This window comes from Podarcis gaigeae (assembly GCF_964106915.1).
Source record: "Podarcis gaigeae genome assembly, chromosome: 13".
Classification (NCBI taxonomy): Eukaryota; Metazoa; Chordata; class Lepidosauria; order Squamata; family Lacertidae; genus Podarcis; species Podarcis gaigeae.
Window position 1 is genome coordinate 5,533,682 of NC_139689.1, and position 24,166 is coordinate 5,557,847.

Here is a 24,166-nt window from a genome sequence, read left to right on the forward strand (position 1 = left end):
TCCTGCTGGCCACATGACCTGGAAGCTGTACGCCGGCTCCCTTGGCCAATAAAGCGAGATGAGCGCCGCAACCCCAGAGTCGGCCACGACTGGAGCTAATGGTCAGGGGTCCCTTTACCTTTACCTTTAACTGAAACTATTAACAGAACTGTATGGAACAACCGTACATTTACAGAGCAAAATATCCTCTTGAACTATATAGCCAGCACGTGGAACCTTACAAAAAGACAATACGAGTGGACTCTCTGTGCTTTCACCACAGCAAAAAGACTGATACTGATGAACTGGAAAAAATAAAAGTGCGCCTCCCTTCTACTATTGGATTGAAGATGTATACAAGCTCGCAACATATGAACAACTTGCATTTAACGCGGACTTGCCATGGACAAACAACGATATTTGGAATCCAGTCTTACCAGTAGTGAAATAGGTTAAGATCTGAAGTACAATAACAACCTTGTAAAATATAGTCCCCCCCCCCTTTATTTTCCCTTCTACACGGGTTTCTCCTTTTCTTTTTCTCTCTTTTATTTACGTCTCGCCATGTTTAGGGCATGGGACACAGGTGGTGCTGTGGGTTCAACCACTGAGCCTAGGGCTTGCCAATCAGAAGGTCGGCGGTTCAAATTCCCGTGACGGGGTGAGCTCACGTTGTTCTGTCCCTGCTCCTGCCAACCAAGCAGTTCGAAAGCATGTCAAAGTGCAAGTAGATAAATAGGTACCACTCCGGCGGGAAGGTGCGCTGCTCTGGTTTGCCAGAAGCGGCTTAGTCCTGCTGGCCACATGACCCGGAAGCTGTACAGCGGCTCCCTCGGCCAGTAAAGCGAGATGAGCGCCGCAACCCCAGTCCAGTCAGGGGTCCCTTTACCTTTATGTTTAGGGCGCATATAATTATGTACTTTTTGAACTTTCAATAAAGATGTTTAAAGGAAAGAGTTAGTTACCAAACTTAAAACCATGGAGAGACCTGGTCTGAACAAAGACATTGGATTCTTATCTCATTATACATGACAAAGCCATTTTTCACCTTCTCACCCCTTGCTTTTTCCTGTAAGACCTATTGCAGTCATTAAGAGTCGTCAACAGGCTCATCACAGCTATCTGCCAATCACCCATTCCTACCACCCTTCTGAGTAATACCCCTCCCCACCTTCTCACTATATAGAAGGGTCTGGTAACTTCTGTTTCAGTGTATCTGAAGAAGTGTGCATGCACACGAAAGCTTATACCAAGAACTAACTTAGTTGGTCTTTAAGGTGCTACTGGAAGGAATTTTTTTATTTTGACAAAGGAAAGAATGAAAGAAAAAAGAAGTGCTGGCAGGTTATGCAAGACTTACGCGAGGGTCCCACGCCCAAAAAAAGCAGTGGTTTTGGGGAAAGAGTACTGGATATTGTACTCCATCGTCATGTCTGTATCGATATTGGCACAATATGGAGTTCCTGGGATGTATTCCTTCCACCTGTGTAGATAAATTGATAAGAGAGAGGGAGAACGAATGAACGATGGACAGGCAGTCCTGTGAACGGTGTTTGCCAATGAGAAATTCCTACAGAATGCCGTGAGGCAGAGATGCATTTTAAATAAAAGCACACATTCTACTCATGTACAGGTCCTGTATACCTGAAGGAGCGTCTCCACCCACATCGTTCAGCCCGGACCCTGAGGTCCAGCTCCGAGGGCCTTCTGGCGGTTCCCTCATTGTGAGAAGTAAGATTACAGGGAACCAGGCAGAGGGCCTTCTCGGTAGTGGCGCCCGCCCTGTGGAACGCCCTCCCAGCAGATGTCAAGGCAGTAAACAACTATTTTACTTTTAAAAGACAACTGAAGGCGGCCCTCTTTAGGGAAGTTTTTAATGTCTAATGCTGTATTGTTTTTAATATTCAGTTGGAAGCCGCCCAGAGTGGCTGGGGAAACCCAGCCAGATGGGCGGGGTATAAATAAGAAATTATTATCATTATATTATCATCATGTAAAAACATGCTGATTCCTGGACCATCCTCCGGCCGGATTAAGAAGGCAATTGGGCCGCATCCTGCCCCCGGGCCTTAGTTGGCCCACCCATGGTCTTGCCTTTTGAGGTCGCCCATCTGCTTTGCACCTCTGCCGTTCCTGTGGCTCATAGGAGGAAACCCTGGGACGTTCTAATAAATGTAAGTCCAGCGTTATGTGGTTTCATGTCCCCTGAGGGTCTGATGGTGCAGATTAGGGCAAAAGATGTAGAGGAAAGGATTTGGACGACTGCTTTAAGCTACACCTGTCCCAGTCTCCGGCCCAAGGATGAGGGCAAGTGCCCTTCCTTGTATGTCAAATAGCCAGGCTTTATTCCAGGGCAGGCTCAGCAACGAGTGAAGAGCAGGAAAAAGCCCAGAGATGCAGCAAGGATCAAAGCACGAGGAGAGGAGCTTCAAGGTTCAGGGAAAAGGCCAGGGATACAGATCAGAAGCTGGGAGCAGCCGAGACTGCACAGGAGTGTGAAGTTGTTCCGAAAATCAACCCTCCCTGCCCATAATGCTTTTAAACTCAAACGCACGCATGCCACGTACAGTGGTACCTCGGGTGAAGTACTTAATTTGTTCTGGAGGTCCTGTTCGTAACCCGAAACTGTTCTTAACCTGAAGCACCACTTTGGCTAATGGGGCCTCCTGCTGCTGCTGCGCCGCCGGAGCACGATTTCTGTTCTCATCCTGAAGCAAAGTTCTTAACCTGAAGCACTATTTCTGGGTTAGCGGAGTCTGTAACCTGAAGCGTATGTAACCTGAAGCGTATGCAACCCGAGGTACCACTGAAACGGAAACAGGGGCAAAGCAACTGCTTATATGCATTTCTGAAAGCCTGGGGCCACTCCCCCTCCCAACGCGATTGGCAGTCTAAACTTCCAAACTGCGAATCACGACTCCGAGTTCAAGGGCCAATGGCAGAGACCCAAATCCTGAAACGTTCTGTGATTGGATATCATGTAGCGAATCAGAACCCAGGAGCTCAGAATCCTTAGTCCAGATTCAAGCTCAGGCAAACACAGACCACTGAATACATAGCAGGAGTGCAGAACGAATTGCTTGATGGTGGGCACGACGGCTGTTTGAAGGAAGGCAGGATTTGGCCCGTTGTCAGGCCTCATCTGCACTCTGCGATCAAAGCGCTGGGATGTCATTTTGTACTGTCATGGCTACCCCCCAAGGAATCCTGGGAACTGTGGCTGCTTAAGGATCTTGAAAGTTGTTAGGATACCCCTGTCAACTTACAGATTTGAAAATAAGGGATCAGCAGCCAAAGTAAGGCATCAACAATTACTTTGATAAAATCCATATTTTGTTGCGTGCAAATGGCTTTAGAAACCTATTAGGTCCATAAATTACCATATAGCATTCAACACAAAAAACAGCAACAATTTGTTATTGACAAAGGACAGCTGGACATAGAAAGGGCCCGATTAACTTCAGTAGCTTATTTAAGGGACATCATCAATAAGGGACAGCAGCGGGACACGGCGCTGGGATAAGGGACTGTCCCGCCAAATAAGGGACGCTTGACAGCTATGCCCCTGTCTGTTCCTGTCACAGAGCTGCAATTCCTAGAGTTGCCTGGGAAAAGGGATTGACTGTTAAGCCGCTCTGGGAATCGTCGTTCCGTGAGGAGGACAAAGAGGGCTGTGGGAGTGTGTGTGGCAACAGATCTACTCTACAAAAGTACATTTTTAATTTGTGGTCCCACCCACTTTTGCCTCTGGTCCCACCCACCACATGTACCTACAAGGTCGGCTTACCACTTTGATTGACAGAACTGGCACCGCTACAGGTGCCACACAATACCTGTTTTCTGCATTTGTAAGAACTAGGTCCTTTCGTGTAGTAGCACCTACACTTTGGAACTCATGAGATCAAACAGGCACCTTCGCTTTACTCTTTCCGGTGCCTGCTAAAAATGTTCTTATTTAGACAAGGCTGTGGGTTAAACCCCAGAGCCTAGGGCTTGCCGATCAGAAGGTCAGTGGTTCAAATCCCCACGACGGGGTGAGCTCCTGTTGCTCGGTCCCTGCTCCTGCCCACCTAGCAGTTCAAAAGCATGTCAAAGTGCAAGTAGATAAACAGGTACCGCTCCGGTGGGAAGGTAAACGGCATTTCCGTGCACTGCTCTGGTTCGCCAGAAGCGGCTTCGTCATGCTGGCCACATGATACGGAAGCTGAACGCCGGCTCCCTCGGCCAATAAAGCGAAATGAGCGCCGCAACCCCAGAGTTGGCCACGACTGGACCTAATGGTCAGGGGTCCCTTTACCTTTACTTTACCGACAGATAACTTCAATCTGTTTTAGTATTTTAACTTTTGTATGTGTTACAGTAGGGTTGTAAATCTTGGTTTTATTGCCTTATCTTTTTGTATGCCATTTTGAGGTTTGTTTGTTTTTTTACAATCAAGAAGTGTATAATTTTTATGAAAGAAAGGAAAGGAAAAAGTGGCTGCCGTAGGTTTTCCCAGAAGTGAATGTGGCCTTCAGGTTTGACCATGTTTTCCATGCCTGATGTAAGGAGACTTCTGGGTAGTTAGATTTCAAACACTATGATAGCAAAATTTACACATGTAATGATATGATGAAGATACCCGGATATTAGGGCCAGTGCCCAAGGTAGAAGATTACCTCCTGCAAAACAAGAACAGCAACAACCATTGCTGCTCCTCCACCTGTTGAGGAATGAAGGTAGGTAATAATAATAATAATAATAATTTTTATTTATACCCTGCCCTCCCCAGCCAAGGCCGGGCTCAGGGTGGCTAACAAGCAATAATAAAAACAAGTTGAATGAATACAACTTAAAAACAAGATTAAAATACAACATTAAAATATTGAAACATTAAAATATTAAAATGCAGCCTCATCACAGGAGGAGAAAGGAAAAAGAAAGAGGGGGAGGGGATCAAATTGGCTCCAAGCCAAAGGCCAGGAGGAACAACTCTGTCTTACAGGCCCTGCGGAAAGAAATCAGATCCTGCAGGGCCCTGGTCTCATGAGGCAGAGCGTTCCACCAGGCCGGGGCCAGTGTTGAAAAGGCCCTGCCTCTGGTTGAAGCTAATCTAACTTCCTTAGGGCCCGGGACCTCTAGGGTGTTGCTATTTATGGACCTTGAGGCTCTCCGTGGGGCATACCGGGAGAGACGGTCCCATAGGTACGAGGGTCCTAGGTAGGCCGTCCTAGGTAGGTAGGTAAGTCTCTCTGTAAATTTGTTCTCTACTCACCCATATTTTGTATGACTCAGCACCAGTTCCTCACGGCGGTGCCTCCGCTGGAGATAATGAGTGTCGTCCGCTGGCGTTTTGGCTGTACACAAAAGGAAGAAAAAAGTCAAGTGGTTTTTACACTTTCCCTGGCTTTCCCCAATTTTTCACATTTCTCCACTTTTTGCACATCCTTACGGATGTGGGAGATAGGCAATCAAATCTAACAATGCACGTTCTTGCTAGTTAGCGTGTGAACATTTCGGCTCCTCAACGATCGAAAACTGGAAGTGAGTGTTCCAGTTTTCAAACGTTCTTTTGGAAGCCGAACATCCGATGGAGCTTCTGCAGCTTCCAATTGGCTGCAGGAACTTCCTGCAGCCAATCAGAAGCCACACTTTGGAAGTCAAATGTTTCGGAACTCAAGCGGACTTCCAGAACGGATCCTGTTTGACTTCCGAGGTACGGCTGTATTTCTCTCTCTCCAACCAGCCATGATAGTGGACTTCTGCTCAAAGCATCACAAACATGCCTGAGGCTGTTTTTGCTGTAAATACAAGTATTTTAACTGTGTTAGTCTTTCACTGCTGTTGCTGCTAAGGACAAATGCTTGACTGTGAGTAAACTATACATTTTATAAACTTAGTTTCCAGTCTGTAGCCTGTTTCTTTGATAAACAGGGAAACAAAAGGGGGAGATCAGCCTATCTCTATGCTTTTAATTAAACTGCTTAAAATGAGATTTAGACTCCGCTGAGAGGGCTTTCTCTTGTGAAAGAGTCTGCAAAAAGCCCTGTCCTTTGAAAAAGGCTTGCGGCCGCATTTTCCCTCTGTCGCAACCCACGCACATGGGTCTGAAGCGGGATCAAATGTAGTTAATATATTTCCTCACCTACCCAATAAAAGCCATAAACGAATGCAGGAAGAGTCTAATGGGACGGCAACAAACAGCTGAGCTGGCCCTGTCAATCACACCCATGCATCCTGCTATGAGGTCCTCAGCAGGAGGTAAAAACGAAATAAATACATCTGATTTAAATGAGGGTTTTTTTTTTGGGGGGGTTGTCTGCAAAAATAAAGCAAGCAAGCAAACATACAAAGTCTCATTCTGAATTTCAAATCTCGTTTCAGGATGAATCATTGATGTCATTATGGGATGGGAGCTTGCCTCTCCAGCAAGTGCCAGGATGTTTGTGTTGGTTTGCAAGCCCCCTCCAGACAGGCTGGCCCCTCTCACTGTCCTCGGAGCTTGCATACCGGTAACCTCCTCTGGCTGATATCCAGACAGACCAGGGAGATTTTGATAGGCGACATTTTCCCAAGCGTGGGTAAAATGCACAACCCCTCCCTCCTGCTTCCGCAGGGGAAAGAAAATAAGTCAGAAATATATTTACATGATGTTTATTTCTGACATTACAGCACTGGAGAAAAACACGTCCTTTCAGGTCAGTTCTTCCAGCAAGTCTGACAAACTTCCTGAACATGTGCAAATGGAAGGTTTCAAATTACACTCTTCACAAAGACTTATCCAGCCTGTGAAGGTCCTGGGAAATTCTTCTTTCCCAGAGATAAGGGTATCATGTTGTGTCAACAATCTGGCTGTCTGCAGCAGTGATGTTTCCATATACTGACAGTTTGGGGGGGGCAGCGAAGTGATGAATACTCACCTGCTCCTTCTCTGAAGGACTTGGTGCAGTAACCCTCTATCCACTGGTAACAGGGGAAGCGATAGACCTCACCGTGCGGAGATGTCACTTCGACAGAATTGCAGTACCAGCTGTTCTCGGGGAAGAAGGAGTAAGGGTCCTTGTGCAGGTGGATCAGCAGGATCGGGCCCAGATCATGATCACAAAAGACTTCGTGCTCCTCCACCTGTTGAGGGAGGAAAGGAGGGAGGGAGGAGGAGGAGGAGGAAGAAGAAGAAGAAGAAGAAGAGAAGGAAGGAAGGAAGGAAGGAAGGAAGGAAGGAAGGAAGGCAGAATTATTTCAGTTCTGGTCCAAACTTGGCATGGATTCTGCCACAAAATGTGATTGCAAAACTCACACCAAACGCCAAGTTGCAGTACTAACGGACAGGCTGCGATTGCAAATAACAGGCAGATTGCAATTGCAAATTGGTTGGCCACTGTGAGAACAGGATAGTAATAATAAATAACAAACAACAATAACAAGAATAATATCCCAACAGAATATTAAAAACATGATAAAACATTGAACATGAAAAACTAAAGAGGGCTGCCTTCAGATGTCTTCTAAAAGTCAGGTAGTTGTTTATTTCCTTGACGTCTGATGGGAGGGCATTCCACAGGGCAGGCGCCACCACCGAGAAGGCCCTCTGCCTGGTTCCCTGTAACCTCACTTCTCGCAGGGAGGGAACCGCCAGAAGGCCCTCGGAGCTGGACCTCAGTGTCCGGGCAGAACGATGGGGGTGGAGGGTCATTGGGTCCAAGCTCCTGCAATGCAGGAATTGCAACTAAATAACTTGTACGCCCACAGCATAAGACGCCTTGAAGATTGGAAACTTTTGGGTGGAAAGCTATGAAAATGCAACCTCAGTATATGTTTTCTCCAAAGCGAGGAACGTGCAGCTGGTTCCCCGCTGCTTACGCTGCTTCCACGCAACGCAGAACGCTTAGGGTGACACACTCTTTAACTCCTTCTTTAAACGGAGTCTTGCATAACCAAAACAAATAAACAGTAATAAAAGATCTACTTAGCCTCGGCAATACCAGGCAGGGCATATAATGATGTAATCGTAAACTGCTAGAGCATTTGCAAAGCGAAGCAGGGCTTCAAATTGAATTGGGGTGTGTGTGTTGTGTGTTGAGATTCCTGCGTCGCAGGGGGTTGGACTAGAGGACCCCGGGGTCCCTTCCAACAATTCTAGGATTCTAAGAGTTATGGCACCCGAATCCTAAATCATGCACCCATATTTCTCTAGGCAACACAGGGATAAATTCTTGCGTGTCCAAATCTAAAACGTAAGAGATTACAGTCCTGCCACACTAAATAAAAATGTTCAGGGTTCACAAAGGCCTACAAGTTCTTATACCACACGGAACTGTTAAAGTTTTGTATTGTTTTCCACTGTTGGGCAGTGGAAATCCTGTCAGCCACCACCTTCCACGTTCCTTGGAACAGTTTTGGGGGTCACCATGACCCCAAACATCCCATTGATTTACTGGAACAGTCCGTAAACAGGACACTTTTTACATCTGACAAAATAAAAACTTAGGGCACGAATCTTATCTCAAAACTATTGGGGAGGAGACGTTTCTCAGGGCCTTGCATGCAGCAGTTCAGTCCTCTGGCCTGCGGAATAGCTCAGTCGGTAGAGCACAAGACTCTTCATCTCAGGGCTGTGGGTTTGAGCCCCACACTGGGCAAAAAGATTCCTGCATTGCAGAGGGTTGGACTAGGTGACCCTCAGGGTCCCTTCTTACGATTCTGTGATCTTCCTGGCAAGGCTGGGAGAGCCTTCTTTTTGAGGTCTTGGACAGCTGCTGCCAGTCCGTGTAGACAGTACTGAGTTAAATGGACCAGTGACCTGACTGCATATTGTTGCAGGAATTTATGTATAGGTTGGGGGGGGGGAGTTGCCCCTCCAGCAGATATCATGCATATGCAGCCCACTACCAAAACCAGCACAATCACATTTATGACTTTTGTGATTTGTCCCCACAAAACACCCCATCACACTTTCTTCCTATCTATTCAAAGGGCCTTTGCTGCACAATACCAAATGTAAGAATTCACTGATAAATGTTATCTCTGTACTGGCTCACTGGGAAAACTTCAGAAATTCATATAGACATGTGAGCTCAGCTACTCAGCAGCCCCTCTGCCTGAGTGATAATCCCTGGCCTCCTGATACCTGAGTGCCAGACAGGTAGCCATTCCAGAAAGAACAAACCCAGATGAAGACAAAAGGGTGGGAGTCACTTGGCTGGGAAACAGGGAAATGTAAAGATCTCTTTTGTTACACTTGATGGGTGTTTGGTGGAGGGCGAGGAGAACCACGGGGCAGGGTCCAGGATGCTCAGATTAAGGCCACCAGACCTCCCCTTTCATGATGTAACCGTGATGTAGTTTGTGGGGGGTGTAACAAGGGGATTAGCAGCTAATAAAAGTTTGGGAGCTCTTTTGTTTGGGGCTTCCATCTTGTTCCACCTTGTGGCAGGTGGGAGTCCTGTCGCGACAGTCTTCAATAAAGACCAAGCTGCTGTTTTGCTCTGGTATTCCTGGCTGGTGTCCTTGTTTTTTGTCCAAGGGAGCCCTCAGATTCCTCCGTTAACAATATAAAGCAGATCCCTGTGTGCCTTTGTTGTTGTTGTTTAGTCGTGTCCGACTCTTTGTGACCCCCTGGACCAGAGCACGCCAGGCACTCCTGTCTCCCACTGCCTCCCGCACTTTGGTCAAACTCATGCTGGTCGCTTTGAGAACACTGTCCCACCATCTCGTCCTCCGTCATCCCCTTCTCCTTGTGCCCTCCATCTTTCCCAACATCAGGGTCTTTTCCAGGGAGCCTTCTCTTCTCACGAGGTGGCCAAAGTCTTGGAGCCTCAGCTTCACGACTTGTCCTAGGAGGGGTTAAAGAATAAAAGGAGAGCAGAAAAGTGGGGGAGTAGATAAGGAAGCCTAACAAAGCCCTGATTTTGACTGCTTTGATTTTGTGTGGCTACATCCAGTTCTTTCAGAACAACAACAACACACTTTTTTTGGGGGGGGGGGGAGAGCTGTTTTGCTCCTGCCCTGAGCTCCTAACCCAGCACCGGCGTCCTTCGCAATCCTAGTCCAGGACAAGCCTTGCCGCGCGGCCGTGAGTCAACTTGGAGTTGCTGCTGAGGATTCGCTTTCGCTTGACAGTAGCCGGAAAGCGACGCCTTCCTGTCACGTTCCTTCAAATTCCAGGCCAGACTATACTTGCCACTGGAATGGCACGTGGGTCGAAGCACATGCGAGAGAGAGAATCTCCAGGGTGCGGGCTCCTGGCTGCCCATCACGGAAGCAGGTGACAGGGTGGATCGATAAAGGCAACTGAACAATGAGAGGCGCCACTATTGTTTTTTAACAGGGTTCTTCTGCCAATCAGGCTGGAATCCAACAGGCCCTGTATTCCCAGAATGGATCAATTCACCTCTTTAATTTCTTCCTGTTGCGAGGCAATGTGGTTTGAGGGTGTGTGTGACAAAATGGGCCTTCCTGAGGTTGATTACAATCCAGACGTGGGTGGCGCTGCGGTCTAAACCACTGAGCCTCTTGGGCTTGCCGATTGGAAGGTCGGCGGTTTGAATCCCTGCCACGGGGTGAGCTCCCATTGCTCCGTCCCAGCTCCTGCCAACCTAGCAGTTTGAAAGCACACCAGTGCAAGTAGATAAATAGGTACCACTGCAGCAGGTGTTTCTGTGCACTCTGGTTTCTGTCACGGTGTCCCGTTGCGGCAGAAGCGGTTTAGTCCTGCTGGCCACATGACCCGGAAAGCTGTTTGCGGACAAACACCGGTTCCCTCGGCCTGAAAGCGAGATGAGCGCCGCAACACCATAGTCGCCTTTGACTGGACTTAACCGTCCAGGGGTCCTTTACCTTTACCTATCTTACGATCCAGATCAATTGTACACATAAACGGCTCAGGACCGCAATACCTCAAGGACTGCCTCTTCCCATATGAAGCTACCCGGACCTGAGATCATCTTCTGAGGCCCTCCTTCGTGTGCCTCTTCCTCGAGAGGTCCGGAGGGTGGCAACATGAGAACGGGGCCTTCTTGGCAGTGGCTCCCCATCTGTGGAATGCTCTCCCCAGGGAAGTTCGCCTGGCGCCTTCATTAGGTGCCAAGCAAAAATGTTGCTTTTTAACCAGGCCTTTGGTTGATCTTATTGAAAGCCAACAGCCTTGGCTCTTTGGGGTTTTTAAAATAAATTGGTTATTGTTTTTGGTTTGATTTTATATGTTGTGGTCTTGTTTGTGAACCGCCATGAGATCTGGGGGTATAGGGCAGTGTATAAATTGAATAAATGATGATAATAAATAATCAGTCACGTAAAGCGCTTCCCACACAGCCCACCCCACAAAATTTCGCACGCAGAGGTACAGTTCCCAGCAATTAAAAATTACGGTTCCCAGAATTCTTTGCGGGGGAGTCATGTGCATTAAATTTACCTTGACCTTGTGATTACAGTGGAACATCTCAAGAGTAGTGTACCAAAAGTTTTGGAGAAGGTCCAGGGATTTGGCCAGGTAGCTGCTTTTAAGCTATATGAAAAAAAAACTAAAGTTTTGGTGAAAAACGTGACAGAACAAAATAAAAAGGACTTACAACAAAATACGGGCTTATGTATAGAGAAAAAAAGTCAAATATTTAGGTGTTTGGTTGACAGCTAAGAATATTAATATTTTTAAAGACAACTACATAGAGATAAAGAGAAACTGAGAGATTTTTGGGAAGAATGAACCTATCATTATGGGGAAGAATATCAGTTATAAAAATGAAAGCATTGCCGAGAACGTTGTTTTTATTCCAATCAATACCTGTGGTCAGCGGTGCTGGACGCTTCCAAGAATGGCAAAAAGATATTACAAGATTTATCTGGCAGGGGAAGAAACCAAGAATAAAATATAAATTGTTAACAGGTGTTAAGGAAAGAGGGGGCTTCGCCTTGCCAGATTTAAAACTATATTATGAGGCGTCTTGTCTCCGCTGGCTCCAGGAATGGATATTATTGGAAAATGTAGATGTTTTAGATTTGGAAGGACATGATAATAGATTTGGATGGCATGCATATCTATGGTATGAAAAAGCAAAAGTACATAAAGGTTTTCAGAATAATCTAGTAAGGAAATCAATTTCCGTTACTAGAACAGAAAACACCATGGTGGCTTTCCCCAATTGAAGCAATATCTCCAAAAAAAGTAAATATGAGAAATGAATGAGTGACTTATATAGAGCTGTTAATTGAATTAAAACATCAGGTGAAACTGAAGGATTTTGGAGAGATAAGGCATTTATTAACTGATTGGTTACAGTATCACCAATTAAATGAGACTTTTAAGACAGATACAAAGAAAGGATTCAGTTGTGAAGCCTCAAGATTAGAAAAAGATGTTAGAAAATAATGTAAAATTCCTGTTGAAAATGTATACATTAATTTTAGAATGGCACACAAAGGATGAACAGGTTAAATCAGTAATGATACATTGCGTGAGAGATTTGGGACATAATATTCAATTAACCGCTTGGGAAAAGTTATGGAAAACGCATTTAAAATTTTCGGCGTGTTGTACCTTGAAAGAAAACTATATGAAAATGTTGTATAGATGGTATCTGACATCTACTAAATTAGCAAAAATGCACAGGACAAGTAAAATATTTGTTGGAAATGTAAAGAACAAGAAGGCAACTTTCATCATATGTGGTGGACATGTAATAAAAGCCTTCTGGGAAACGATGTATAATGAAATGGGAAAAAAATATTTAAAATAGCTTTTATAATTAAACCTGAAGCTTTTTAAAAAGGGATTCTAGATACAAAGATCCCAAAGAGCAGAAAAGATTTTTCATGCATGCAACGACGACTGCATGGATGCTTTTAGCCCAAAGATAGAAAGAAGATGAAGTCCGTATATAGGAGAGGAAGGGCAAATTAAATTGCTGGAATACGCCAAAATGGCAAAAAAGACTGGAAAGCTCAGAAACCAAGAGGACAAAAGTTTCAAAAAAGAATGGGAAAGATGTACAATGTATTTGAGAGACCACTGCAAAAAAATGAAAACAATTGCAGGTTTCGAATAACACTTGCAGCGATGCGGGTGGCGCTGTGGTCTAAACCACTGAGCCTCTTGGGCTTGCTGATCGGAAGGTCGGCGGTTCGAATCCCTGCGATGGGGTGAGCTCCCGTTGCTCGGTCCCAGCTCCTGCCAACCTAGCAGTTCAAGAGCACACCAGTGCAAGTAGATAAATAGGTACTGCTGCGGCGGGAAGGTAAACGGCATTTCTGTGCGCTCTGGTTTCCGTCACTGTGTCCCGTTGCGCTAAAAGCAGTTTAGTCCTGCTGGCCACATGACCCGGAAAGCTGTCTGCGGACAAACACTGGCTCTCTCGGCCTGAAAGCGAGATGAGCGCCGCAACCCCATAGTCGCCGTTGACTGGACTTAACCGTCCAGGGGTCCTTAACCTTTAAGTTTTATAATGTAACGAAAACTTTGGACAATACAGACAGATTTAAAATATAGAGGATGAAATAATACGCCGTTGAAAACGATGACAGTAGGGTCCATGGAGGGGATGAAGGAAAGCCAGGAGACTCAGGGGAATCTCAAAAATTTGAGTATACTATTGTTTTAATTTGATATCTGTAAAAGCAAATAATAAATTTATGATCTTCCATTGTCTCCCGAGGCAGACGGGTGCCAGCCAGTGAACAAACGGTTACACGGCCTAATCCAAGTTCACCTCAGTTCTCCGCTCCCGCCTTAAAGCAATTATTGTGAACCAGTTAAGAGTAGTATGCAGATTACCGAATTAAGGCTGGGGACAGCCACTCCTGCCATTAGGTAGATTGAGGCAGCTGAATCAGGCAGGCAATAGTGCGCACCAAATTCTTTAGATATTCAAGTTGTGTTGTTGTGATTTTGCAGAGGTGCTTTTTGGGATTTTTGGCCTCAGTTGTCATTATAAGTTGGTTGGCCTGGGACATAGCTGTCAACTTACAGCTTTGAAAATAAGGGACCAGCAGCCTCGAAAATAAGGGATCAGCAGCCAAAATAAGGGATTTTCCAAGCACAGGTATGTTCAACTTCTGAGCCCCTCCGAGCCAAAGGCAGAAAGCCCAGCCAGCAGCCAAACGAAGCCTCAAGCGGTGGTTCCCACAGCGCAGCTACCCGGCAAAGGGGATGCAGCAAGGAAAACCACCGTCACTTCTCCGCTGGGAAGCGCTGAGCAAAGGCGAGTCCCCAGGCAACGCGGCTGATTTGATCGGCACAAGGCATGCAAGCTCCACCCCCCAGTCGTTCTTAGACTCCTTATTGGGTGAACAACGCAGCCAAGCAACACAGTTGGAGCCTCCCTCCTCCCTGGCCGGCAGGGAGGGAGGGAGAGAGAGGAGCTGCTTCCTTTGAAACCCAGGAAATTTAAGGGACATCATCAATAAGGGACAGCAGCGGGATACGGCGCTGGGATAAGGGACTTTCCCGTCAAATAAGGGACAGTTGACAGCTATGGCCTGGGATAGCCTCTAATGCAGCTTGGCTTGGTGTGTTTGTGTGTGCTGCAGAGGTGGAGATTTTGGTAGCGCAAGTCCCCATTTGCTGGTGCGCCTCAGGCAGAAAATTATCTTGGTCCACCAACCCGTAGACTGGAAAGATCCATCTTCCACCCACTTTCCTGCTGTGAAATTGTGTGTGTGTGGTCTCGAGCCTTAAATTTATTTCAGGCAGAGCTACCTACCTCACAGGGTTGTTGTGGTGGCGAAATGGAGGGGAGGGAGGGAAGGAAATCCACACATAAGGCCTGAAGCCTCCTTGGCCGAAGCTCAATATATAAAAAAACTGCAATAAGTGGAATCGTAGAATTCCATTTAACTCAGTACTGTCTACACACACTGGCAGCAGTTTTCCAAGACCTCAAACAGGAAGCTCTCCCAGCCTTGCCAGGAGATCACAGAATCCTAGAGTTGGAAGGGACCACAAGGGTCATATAGTCCAACCCTCTGCAATGCAGGAATATTTTGCCCGATAAAATTTGGAAATACCCAAGAGCAGGGGTCAGCAAACTTTTTCAACAGGGGGCCGCTCCACTGTCCCTCAGACATTGTGGGGGGCCGGGCTATATTTTTTTGGGGGGGGGAATGAACACATTTCTATGCCCCACAAATAACCCACAGATGCATTTTAAATAAAAAGGACACATTCTACTCATGTAAAAACACCAGGCAGGCACCACAAATAACCCAGAGATGCATTTTAAATAAAAGGACACATTCTATTCATGCAAAAACATGCTGATTCCCGGACCGTCCGTGGGCCGGATTTAGAAGGCAATTGGGCCGCATCCGGCCCCTGGGCCTTAGTTTGCCTACCCCTGCCGAAGAGACATGCAAGCAAATGTAGATGTGGAATGAATATTCCACTACAGAATCCTGCTGAAATATCTTCCTGGTTCGCAGTCCCTCAACACCCAAACTTCCCTGACCTGTTTACAGCACACAGCCCTTCCCACGCTTCTGTGACATACTTCTCGAAATTATATCCACTTCCTTCGTGGCAATCGTGCTCCATTAACATTCTGCGATGGCAGCTGGAATGTTGGTGAGCATTCCGTGGTACCACCAAAATTCATTCATTCCGCCCACAGCGGCCCCACACACACACACACACACAGATTTACTGCTCGGCCACGAGACCTGAGTTTGCTCAACACGCCTTGGCTATCTCGTGTACATCAAGCTCTTTGCATGGCAGAGAAAGAGATCAAAGATCTCCAGGTATTCATGTGATTTAGTCCGTAACGCATTAAGATGTGTGCCCTGATTGCACCCTCGCCAAGCCAGTTCCCATCAATGTGACAGGCAGGGAAGCAACACTGACTCACTAGCTAAGCAGAGAAAATTGGTGGCCTCAAATCACCAGTCCAAGGGCTGTCAAATTAGCTCCGGTCTGTACCAGAAAGTTCGTGATGTCCGCCGTAGCAGAAGCAGAAGAAATGCTATTTCCGCCTCCCCCCATAATCCGTAAAACGTAATAAAGTTTTCAAATTTAAAAGTCCATGCGCCCATAAATAAACCAGACTCTCTCGCGTTGTTGTTGACGCTGGGGCACCTATCTCCAGATCTGTAATGCTGCAGCAAGACAAAGCATAAAATCAGGTGGGTTTTTTGTTGCGATTCCTGCTTTGTGGGTGGGGTCAGACTAGATGACACATGGGGACCCCTCCGACTCTACAGGCCTGCGATTCTATAAGATGAGCCTGCTGCTGGATCAGGGCAATGGCACCCACCTAGTCCAGCGTCTTGTTCTCCCAGTGGCCAACCAGATGCCCATTATGGGAAACCAGCTAGCAGGATTCGAACGCAAGAGCAGCCATCGTGGCTAAGAGCCATTCATAGACTTAGCTGGATTTAGGTTTGACGAGGCCCTAAGCTACTGAAGGTAATGGGGCCCTTTATATGTCCAGCTGTCCTTTGTCAACAACAAATTTTCCCTGTTTTTTGTGTTGAATATATGCTATATGGTCATTTGGGACGCGGGTGGTGCTGTGGGTTAAACCACGGAGCCTAGGACCTGCCGATCAGAAGGTCGGCAGTTCGAATCCCTGTGACAGGGTGAGCTCCCATTGCTCGGTCCCTGCTCCTGCCAACCTAGCAGTTCGAAAGCACGTCAAAGTGCAAGTAGATAAATAGGTACCACTTCAGTGGGAAGGTAAACGGCGTTTCCGTGCGCTGCTCTGGTTCGCCAGAAGCGGCTTAGTCATGCTGGCCACATGACCCGGAAGCTGGATCCCTTGGCCAATAAAGCGAGATGAGCGCCACAACCCCAGAGTCGGTCACGACTGGACCTAATGGTCAGGGGTCTCTTTACCATTACCTGTATGGTCATTTATGGACCTCATAGGTATCTAAAGCCATTTGCGTATGCAGAATATAGGCACTCTATATACAGAAATGAGCAAACCAGTGATATTTAGGGAGCAGGCTAGCAGGCGGGGCCCATTACTTACATCCCAGGAGCCTACACAACACAAAACACTGTTGCTGTATGCAGGTTTTATTTTATTTGCTTTGTATCTTATATTTTGGAAATGTGCATCCAGTTATCTTTTTCCCTTTAAATTTTTTTGGGGGGCCCAAGAGAGTGGGGCCCTAAGCTATAGCTTGTTTAGCTTATACCTAAATCCGGCACTGGACTTCCCCTTTGTGGATTTATCTAACTCTCTTTTCAAGCAGTCCAAATTCCATAGTTAAAACATGCACTGAAAGAAGATTCAGACCTGAATCTCCTAACTTTCAGCTTCGTTGATGTTACGAGAAAGGCAGAAAAACTCTTCTTTCTCTCTCTGCTTGCTCCATGCCAAGCACAGTTTAAAAACTCCTAATTACCGTATTTTTTGCTCTATAAGACGCACCAGACCACAAGACGCACCTAATTTTTGGAGGAGGAAAACAAGAAAAAAAATATTCTGAATCCCAGAAGCCAGAACAGCAAGAGGGATCACTGTACAGTGCTGTTCTGGCTTCTGGGATAGCTGCGCAGCCTGCATTCGCTCCATAAGACGCACACACATTTCCCCTTACTTTTTAGGAGGGAAAAAGTGAGTCTTATAGAGCAAAAAATACGGTATTTGCATCTCTCTTCCCCATCACGCACCCATGCATAGACAGTTTAAAACAAGTGGTGTGATTCGTGTATTCCCTGGGAGCCTCTTTCAGATTTCCGTGGCTGAACTTTGCAACAGCAGCAACCCAAAGTGCCTTGTTGCGTCAGCTGAAAGATGAGAGTAATCAGATATGTGGATGTTCGTGCACGTGGGCGTAAGGAAGGGGAAAAAGGAGAATGGAAGCGGGTGTCAAAGACCGGCTGCAAGGAAGACGGGCTGTGACAATTCAATTAAGGGCTTAGAATGCATGCCAAATTAAACTCAGCGTTTCCCCAAAACAGTAATTGGCGGATAACACAACCAGCGATGCTGAGTCAATTAGCGCCTGCATTGAGACAGACAGGAAACCCTTGCAATGCCTTCAGCATGCCCTTGAAGAATGCAGCCATTTCCCCTTCTCTTTTTGTGAAGGAAATGGACAGGATCCCCCTTCAAAAGCATTTCGGTTTTGAGTTGTCCAGAATGCAAACATGAGAATCACGGCGATTGTGTAGCTGCAATTCCCGCATTGCAGTTGTCCAACTCTACTATGCCTAAGATTCTGTGAGTTTCTGCCTTAAAAGAAAATGTGATGAAAATGATGTATAGATGGTATTTACAACCGCTAAATTAGCTAAAATGTATAAAGTTAGTAATAAATGTTAGAAATGTAAAGAAAAAGAAGGAACATTTTATCACATGTGGTGGGAATGTAAAAAAGTGAAAAGCTTGTGGGAAATGATATATAATGAGATAAAAAAATGTTGAAATATACATTTATAAAGAAACCAGAAGCATTTTTACTGGGCATTGTAGGAAGTGATATAAATAGAAAAGAATGTAAGCTGTTTTTATATGCAACGACGGCAGCAAGAATATTATTGCCACAAAAATGGAAGCAAGAAGAATTACCGACGATAGAAGAATGGAGGATGAAATTAATGGACTGTGCAGAACTAGATAAACTAACAGGAAAGATTCGAAATCGGTGGTACCAGAAATTCACAGAAGACTGGTGTAAATTTACAGACTATTTGAAAAGTAATTGTGATGATCAGACTATGTTTGTAGGTTTGCAAGAAGTTTTGTGAGGTGAATTATTGGAACTATTGCAAAAATGGATAAAGGGGAGGATGGTTAGTTAAGATAATTAAAGGCAATATGAATTTAAGAAATGCATAAAAAGTGGTTAAAACGGTGGATCATCAGAGGTGCTGATGGAAGTCCAAAAAAGATTGTATAAGTGGTGAAGTTTTGTGGTATGTATTATAATTTATATGTTAAAATTAATAAAAATTATTATATATATAAAAAGATTCTGTGAGTTTCAAATGTGAACTTCATTTCTGTTTCCAGAGATCTCCAACACCTCTCCTTTTTCCTTCACCCATCCCATTGGAAACAAAGGCCAATCAGGTTAGACTTCCAAAAAACATATCCAACTACCAGAAAGATTTCTGAAGAGCCATCATCAGTAAATACTCTGAGATTGGGCTGTATCCAACTAAGTCCTACTCGGAGTAAGGGTAAAGGTAAAGGGACCCCTGACCATTAGGTCCAGTCGTGGCCGACTCTGGGGTTGCGGCGCTCATCTCGTTTTATTGGCCGAGGGAGCCGGCGTCCAGCTTCCGGGTCATGTGGCCAGCATGACTAAGCCGCTTCTGGCGAACCAGAGCAGCGCACGGAAACGCCATTTACCTTCCCGCCGGAGTGGTACCTATTTATCTACTTGCACTTTGACGTGCTTTCGAACTACTAGGTTGGCAGGAGCAGGGACCGAGCAACGGGAGCTCACTCCGTCGTGGGGATTCAAACTGCCGACCTCCTGATTGGCAAGTCCTAGGCTCTGTGGTTTAACCCACATCGCCACCCGCGTCCCTCCTACTCAGAGTAGATCCAATGAAATTAAGTGGCCCCGGTTAGTCATGTCCATTGATTTCCATCTCATACTCTCGGTAGGACTAACATTTGATACAACCTATTATTACCCTACAATTATTTCTGATGGCCATCATTATGGAAGGGTTATAAGAGGATTAGACAAACCCATGGAAGAGACAGTAATCGATGTCTGCCAGGATGCTAGACTAGATGGGCCTGATCCAGATGGACTCTGTTGTTGTTGTTAAAATTTATATACTGCTCTTCATTCAAAGATCTCAGGGGAGTTCAGAAGACAAAAAGCACAAAATAAACAGCTGAAACAGAACAAAACAATAATCCCAGTTTCTTATGTTACCTACCTATTGCCAGGAGTGAAGAGGTGATTTTTAATAATATGTTTAAACTGGACATAGCCAAATACCTGTGGAACAGCTTAAAATCGGAAGTCAATAAACACGGGAGTGTTGGGTTGCATGCGTGCTATGCCTTTAAAGCCCATTCGAAGCCCATTCTTTCTCTCAAAGGATTCTGGGCCCTGTAGTTTATGGTCCAGCTCTCCCTTCCATACATCACTACTGGGAAAACCAGAGCTTTAACTATGCCAACAAAGGTCCGTATAGTAAAAGCTATGGTTTTCCCCGTAGTGATGTATGGAAGTGAGAGCTGGGCCATAAAGAAGGCTGATCGCCGATGAATGGATGCTTTTGAATTATGGTGCTGGAGGAGACTCTTGAGAGTCCCATGGACTGCAAGAAGATCAAACCTCTCCATTCTGAAGGAAATCAGCCCTGAGTGCTCCCTGGAAGGACAGATCCTGAATCTGAGACTCCAAGACTTTGGCCACCTCATGAGAAGAGAAGACTCCCTGGAAAAGACCCTGATGTTGGGAAAGATGGAGGGCCCAAGGAGAAGGGGACGACGGAGGACGAGATGGTTGGACAGTCTTCTCGAAGCGACCAGCATGAGTTTGACCAAACTGCGGGAGGCAGTGGAAGACAGGAGTGCCTGGCGTGCTCTGGTCCAGGGGGTCACGAAGAGTTGGACATGACTAAATGACTAAACAACAACAACAGTTAATCAAGGCTTCCTCTACTGACTGAGCTATGGAAGGGTAGGACATAACGCTCAGTCGCAGAGAGCATGTGATTCGCATCTGGAAAGCCCCCTGCCCACCACCACCACCAAGCAACAGGTCCTGGGGAAGGTCTCTCTCTCCGGCCACGATCCAGACAGCCGCCACCAGTCTGAGGAGTCAGTAGCTTGGCGTGATCTAAAGCAACTTGCCATGTGCCTTTGAGTCACTTCTTACAGTCATCAAATCGCCAGGGAGCGAGAAGTAATCGAGTGACGCACCTGCCAATATGCAGACTAACCAAGTTTCTAGACATCAGTGAGTTACTGAGTTCATTTCTGCAACTTTGGGCTAGCTCCTTACATTCAGGTCCCACATCCTGTTCTCACAGTGGCCAACCAGGTGGTGCCTCTTCTCTGAAGCCCCCAAGCAAGACCTGAGGTTCAAGAGCAGTGTGCTCTTCTGGCTTGCGATTCCCAGCGAGGGATATTCAGAGGCAAACTGCCTCGGGCGGCAGAGTTAGACTTACCCTTTGTCAATGCAGCTCAACCCTGCTCTCGCGCCCTCTTAGCAGACCCTTGTCCTGTGCCCTGTCTGCGCATACAATCCAGTTGAGCAGATGATATCACCCATGGTTAGTTGCATTTCACAACTAAGGCCACAACTGAGCTCCTCAGAGATAAAGGTGGGATACAGCCCACCAGGTAGCTCAGTGAGCAGAGCATGAGATTCTTAAGCTCAGGGTTCTGGGTTCGAGTCCCACGTGGGGCAAAAGATTCTTGCATTGGACTAGATGACCCTCACGGTCCCTTCCAACGCTACAATTTTAAATGCAACCAATAATATAAATAAATAAGTTATTTGTGGTATGGCAAGTTTGCAGTTCCTGGGCTGTATCAGTTCCACGCAGGGTAGACCCCACTGGAATTCATGGTCCTTGTGGTTAACTTAGGCCCATTGACTTTGATAGGTTTTATTTATCTATATGGGAGAGAATAGGTAAAGGTAAAGGGACCCTTGACCATTAGGTCCAGTTATGGCTGACTCTGGGGTTGCGGCGCTCATCTCACTTTATTGGCCGAGGAGCCGGCGTACAGCTTCCAGGTCATGTGGCCAGCATGACTGAGCCGCTTCTGGCGAACCAGAGCAGCGCACGGAAACGCCGTTTACCTTCCCCCCGGAGTGGTACCTATTTATCTACTTGCACTTTGATGTGCTTTCGAACTGCTAGGTTGGCAGGAGCAGGGACCGAGCAACGGGAGCTCACCCCATCGCAGGGATTTGAACCGCCGACCTTCTGATCGGCAAGTCCTAGGCTCTGTGGTTTAACCAACAGTGCCACCCACGTCCCTTATTGGAGAGAATATACATCCATTTAAAAATCTCTCTCTCTTTCTCTTCTGCTTAACAACATTCACACTAGCGCAAGAGGGTCAAAAGGTTCCTACTGATTCGTGTGAAAATATCAGAGGAGGAGAAAGAATGCAGAAAGTCCCTGATTTAATCCTCAGCCTCTCCAGGTAAGGCTGGGATAGGTCCCATCTGAAATCTTGCCAGCCAGTGTAAACAATATTGGGCTAGGTGGACCACGGGTCTGGCTCAGCATAATTCAGCCTCCTAGGTCCCTATGTCTGAAGGCCACCGCTCCGAGTCTCAGTAACCACAAGCGAGGCTGAATCAATTTAGATTTAAAGGCCTTCAACATTTTTGGGCAGACTCCTTGCATATGAAACCCCAATTTAAGCAGCTACCCAGAGATCGTCCCCCCGTTTTTCACCCCAAAAACCCGGCGTTCAGCACAAACCTTTCCGGCTGCTACGTGTAGAGCGAAACGAGAGAGTTCTTTGGTCGAGTTTTCCGATTAGGATTCGAAAGCTTAACGTCGGACTCAAAAGGATACCCGGGTATTAATTTGAGCTCTCTTGCAAATTCGTTTGGGTCCCGGAGCTGTCATTTGTGGCTTATCGTCAATCGCGCGTGAATTAAAAACTTAGAAGCAATTTGTTTTATTGTCGTTTGTTTAATCATAGCTGCTTAGAGATGAAAGCTCCCTTAAGGTCATCCAAAACACGTTTGCAAAAGGAGATGCTATTTGTTATGGGGAGTTGGCGGACCACCCTCTCCCCGAACCGCTAAACCCCAGAGCTTACCGATCCCTTGGCACAACTGGTTCCGACCCGGTTCAGAAGCTGCTTGGCGCTCTCCCCGTTGGTCCCCACCAAAGTGATGGAAATGGAGTCAAAGGTCCCAGTTAGGAGACCTTGCCCGGTCGTCACTTTGACTTTGTAGATAACTGGTTCGGCCGGCTTGGAGGAGAAGATCCCCACTTGTTCCATCTTGCCCACGTTTGGACCCTCGGGAGATCGGGGCGAAGAGAAGCCGGAAAAAGCTTCGGGAAGAACCCGGGAGCCTGGCTTATAAGTGTGGTGCGCAGGTGAGGCAAACATCTGCTCCAGGAACCGGCTCGTCTCCCTTTTGGCTGAGCTACGCCCAGGTGCCTCCAAGCGACAGGGCTCAGTCCAAGTCCTCCCACCCACTCTCGCTGCCTCGACTCACACAGGTAACCTCCTGCAGCACAGGCGATCATTTATATATATTTGTACGTCCACACACAGGCCTTCTCCTCCATCCTCCCTGCGTACAAAGGTGAAAGCCAAGCTGCACCTGGAAATGGACCACCCATCTCTCCATCGTGGGTGGCGACCTCCCATCGCGGCAGGTGCATCTCAGCAGGGAGGGATGAGGGCGATGGCAGGACTGGAAGGCAGGGGGATGGAGCGAAGCAGTTGGGAAGATAGCCAGAGAGAAAGGGGGGTTTTCACTGATGGAAATTAGACAGGGGCTCAGGACTATGTCCAGAGCCTTTTTCCAGCCCTATCAGGAGACCCCGGGGATCGAACTTGTGACCTTATGCAGGCAAAGGAGGTGATCTGTCCCCAAGCTGAAGCCCAGCTCCACAAACTCCTTCCAGAGCAATTGGAGGGGGCGGGAGTTTGGGGGATTCAGTGCCTCTCTCTGTTTACCTGGTTGCTAGCATTGCCAGGTCAGGAGCATCCCAGGCCCCAAATCTAGGGGCAGCCCGACTGGCAATGCCCCCAGAGATGGAGGTTAATGGAAGCGAGTCCTTGACTTCCCAATGCCATCCCCTTTTTGATATATTTGTTGTTGTTGTTGTTACTGAATATTTCAACTGAACAAAATAAAATGGAAATAAAAAGCGAATGAAATATATAAATTAAGAATGGAATAAAAAGTAAAAGGTATATTATATCATTATACAGTGGTACCTCGGGTTAAGAACTTAATTCGTTCCGGAGGTCCATTCTTAACCTGAAACTGTTCTTAACCTGAAGCACCACTTTAGCTAATGGGGCCTCCCTCTGCTGCCGTGCCGCCGGAGCACGATTTCTGTTCTCATCCTGAAGCAAAGTTCTTAACCCGAGGTACTATTTCTGGGTTAGCGGAGTCTGTAACCTGAAGCGTATGTAACCTGAAGCGTATGTAACCCGAGGTACCACTGTATATGCAAACTACAATTCCACATGTTTGTCTAGCACAGTGGTACCTCGGTTTATGAACCTAATCCGTTCCAGAAGTCTGTTCTTAAACCAAAACCGTTCTTAAACTGAGGCGTGCTTTCCTTAACGAGGCCTCC

General features: G+C 46.6%; 1 protein-coding gene and 1 long non-coding RNA gene across 2 annotated transcripts in view; one reads left to right on the forward strand and one right to left on the reverse strand.

Annotated features, from left to right (window-relative positions):
- The window catches only part of LOC310828808 (polyunsaturated fatty acid lipoxygenase ALOX15B-like), a 41,820-nt gene extending 18,729 nt beyond the window's left edge, over positions 1-23,091 (reverse strand). Inside the window, exons 1-4 of the mRNA XM_083706691.1 lie at positions 22,662-23,091; positions 6,879-7,083; positions 5,234-5,315; positions 1,340-1,462 (exon numbers count right to left, since the gene is read on the reverse strand). Of these exons, the coding sequence (XP_083562817.1) occupies positions 1,340-1,462; positions 5,234-5,315; positions 6,879-7,083; positions 22,662-22,958 (707 nt within the window). The 5' untranslated portion in view covers positions 22,959-23,091. The remainder of the gene's footprint in view (positions 1-1,339; positions 1,463-5,233; positions 5,316-6,878; positions 7,084-22,661) is intronic.
- Positions 7,173-9,924, forward strand: LOC310829138. Its single transcript, XR_014557184.1, has 3 exons — positions 7,173-8,360; positions 9,425-9,534; positions 9,796-9,924. It is a non-coding gene; the product is annotated as an uncharacterized lncRNA (long non-coding RNA).
- Positions 23,092-24,166: the final 1,075 nt, after the last annotated feature.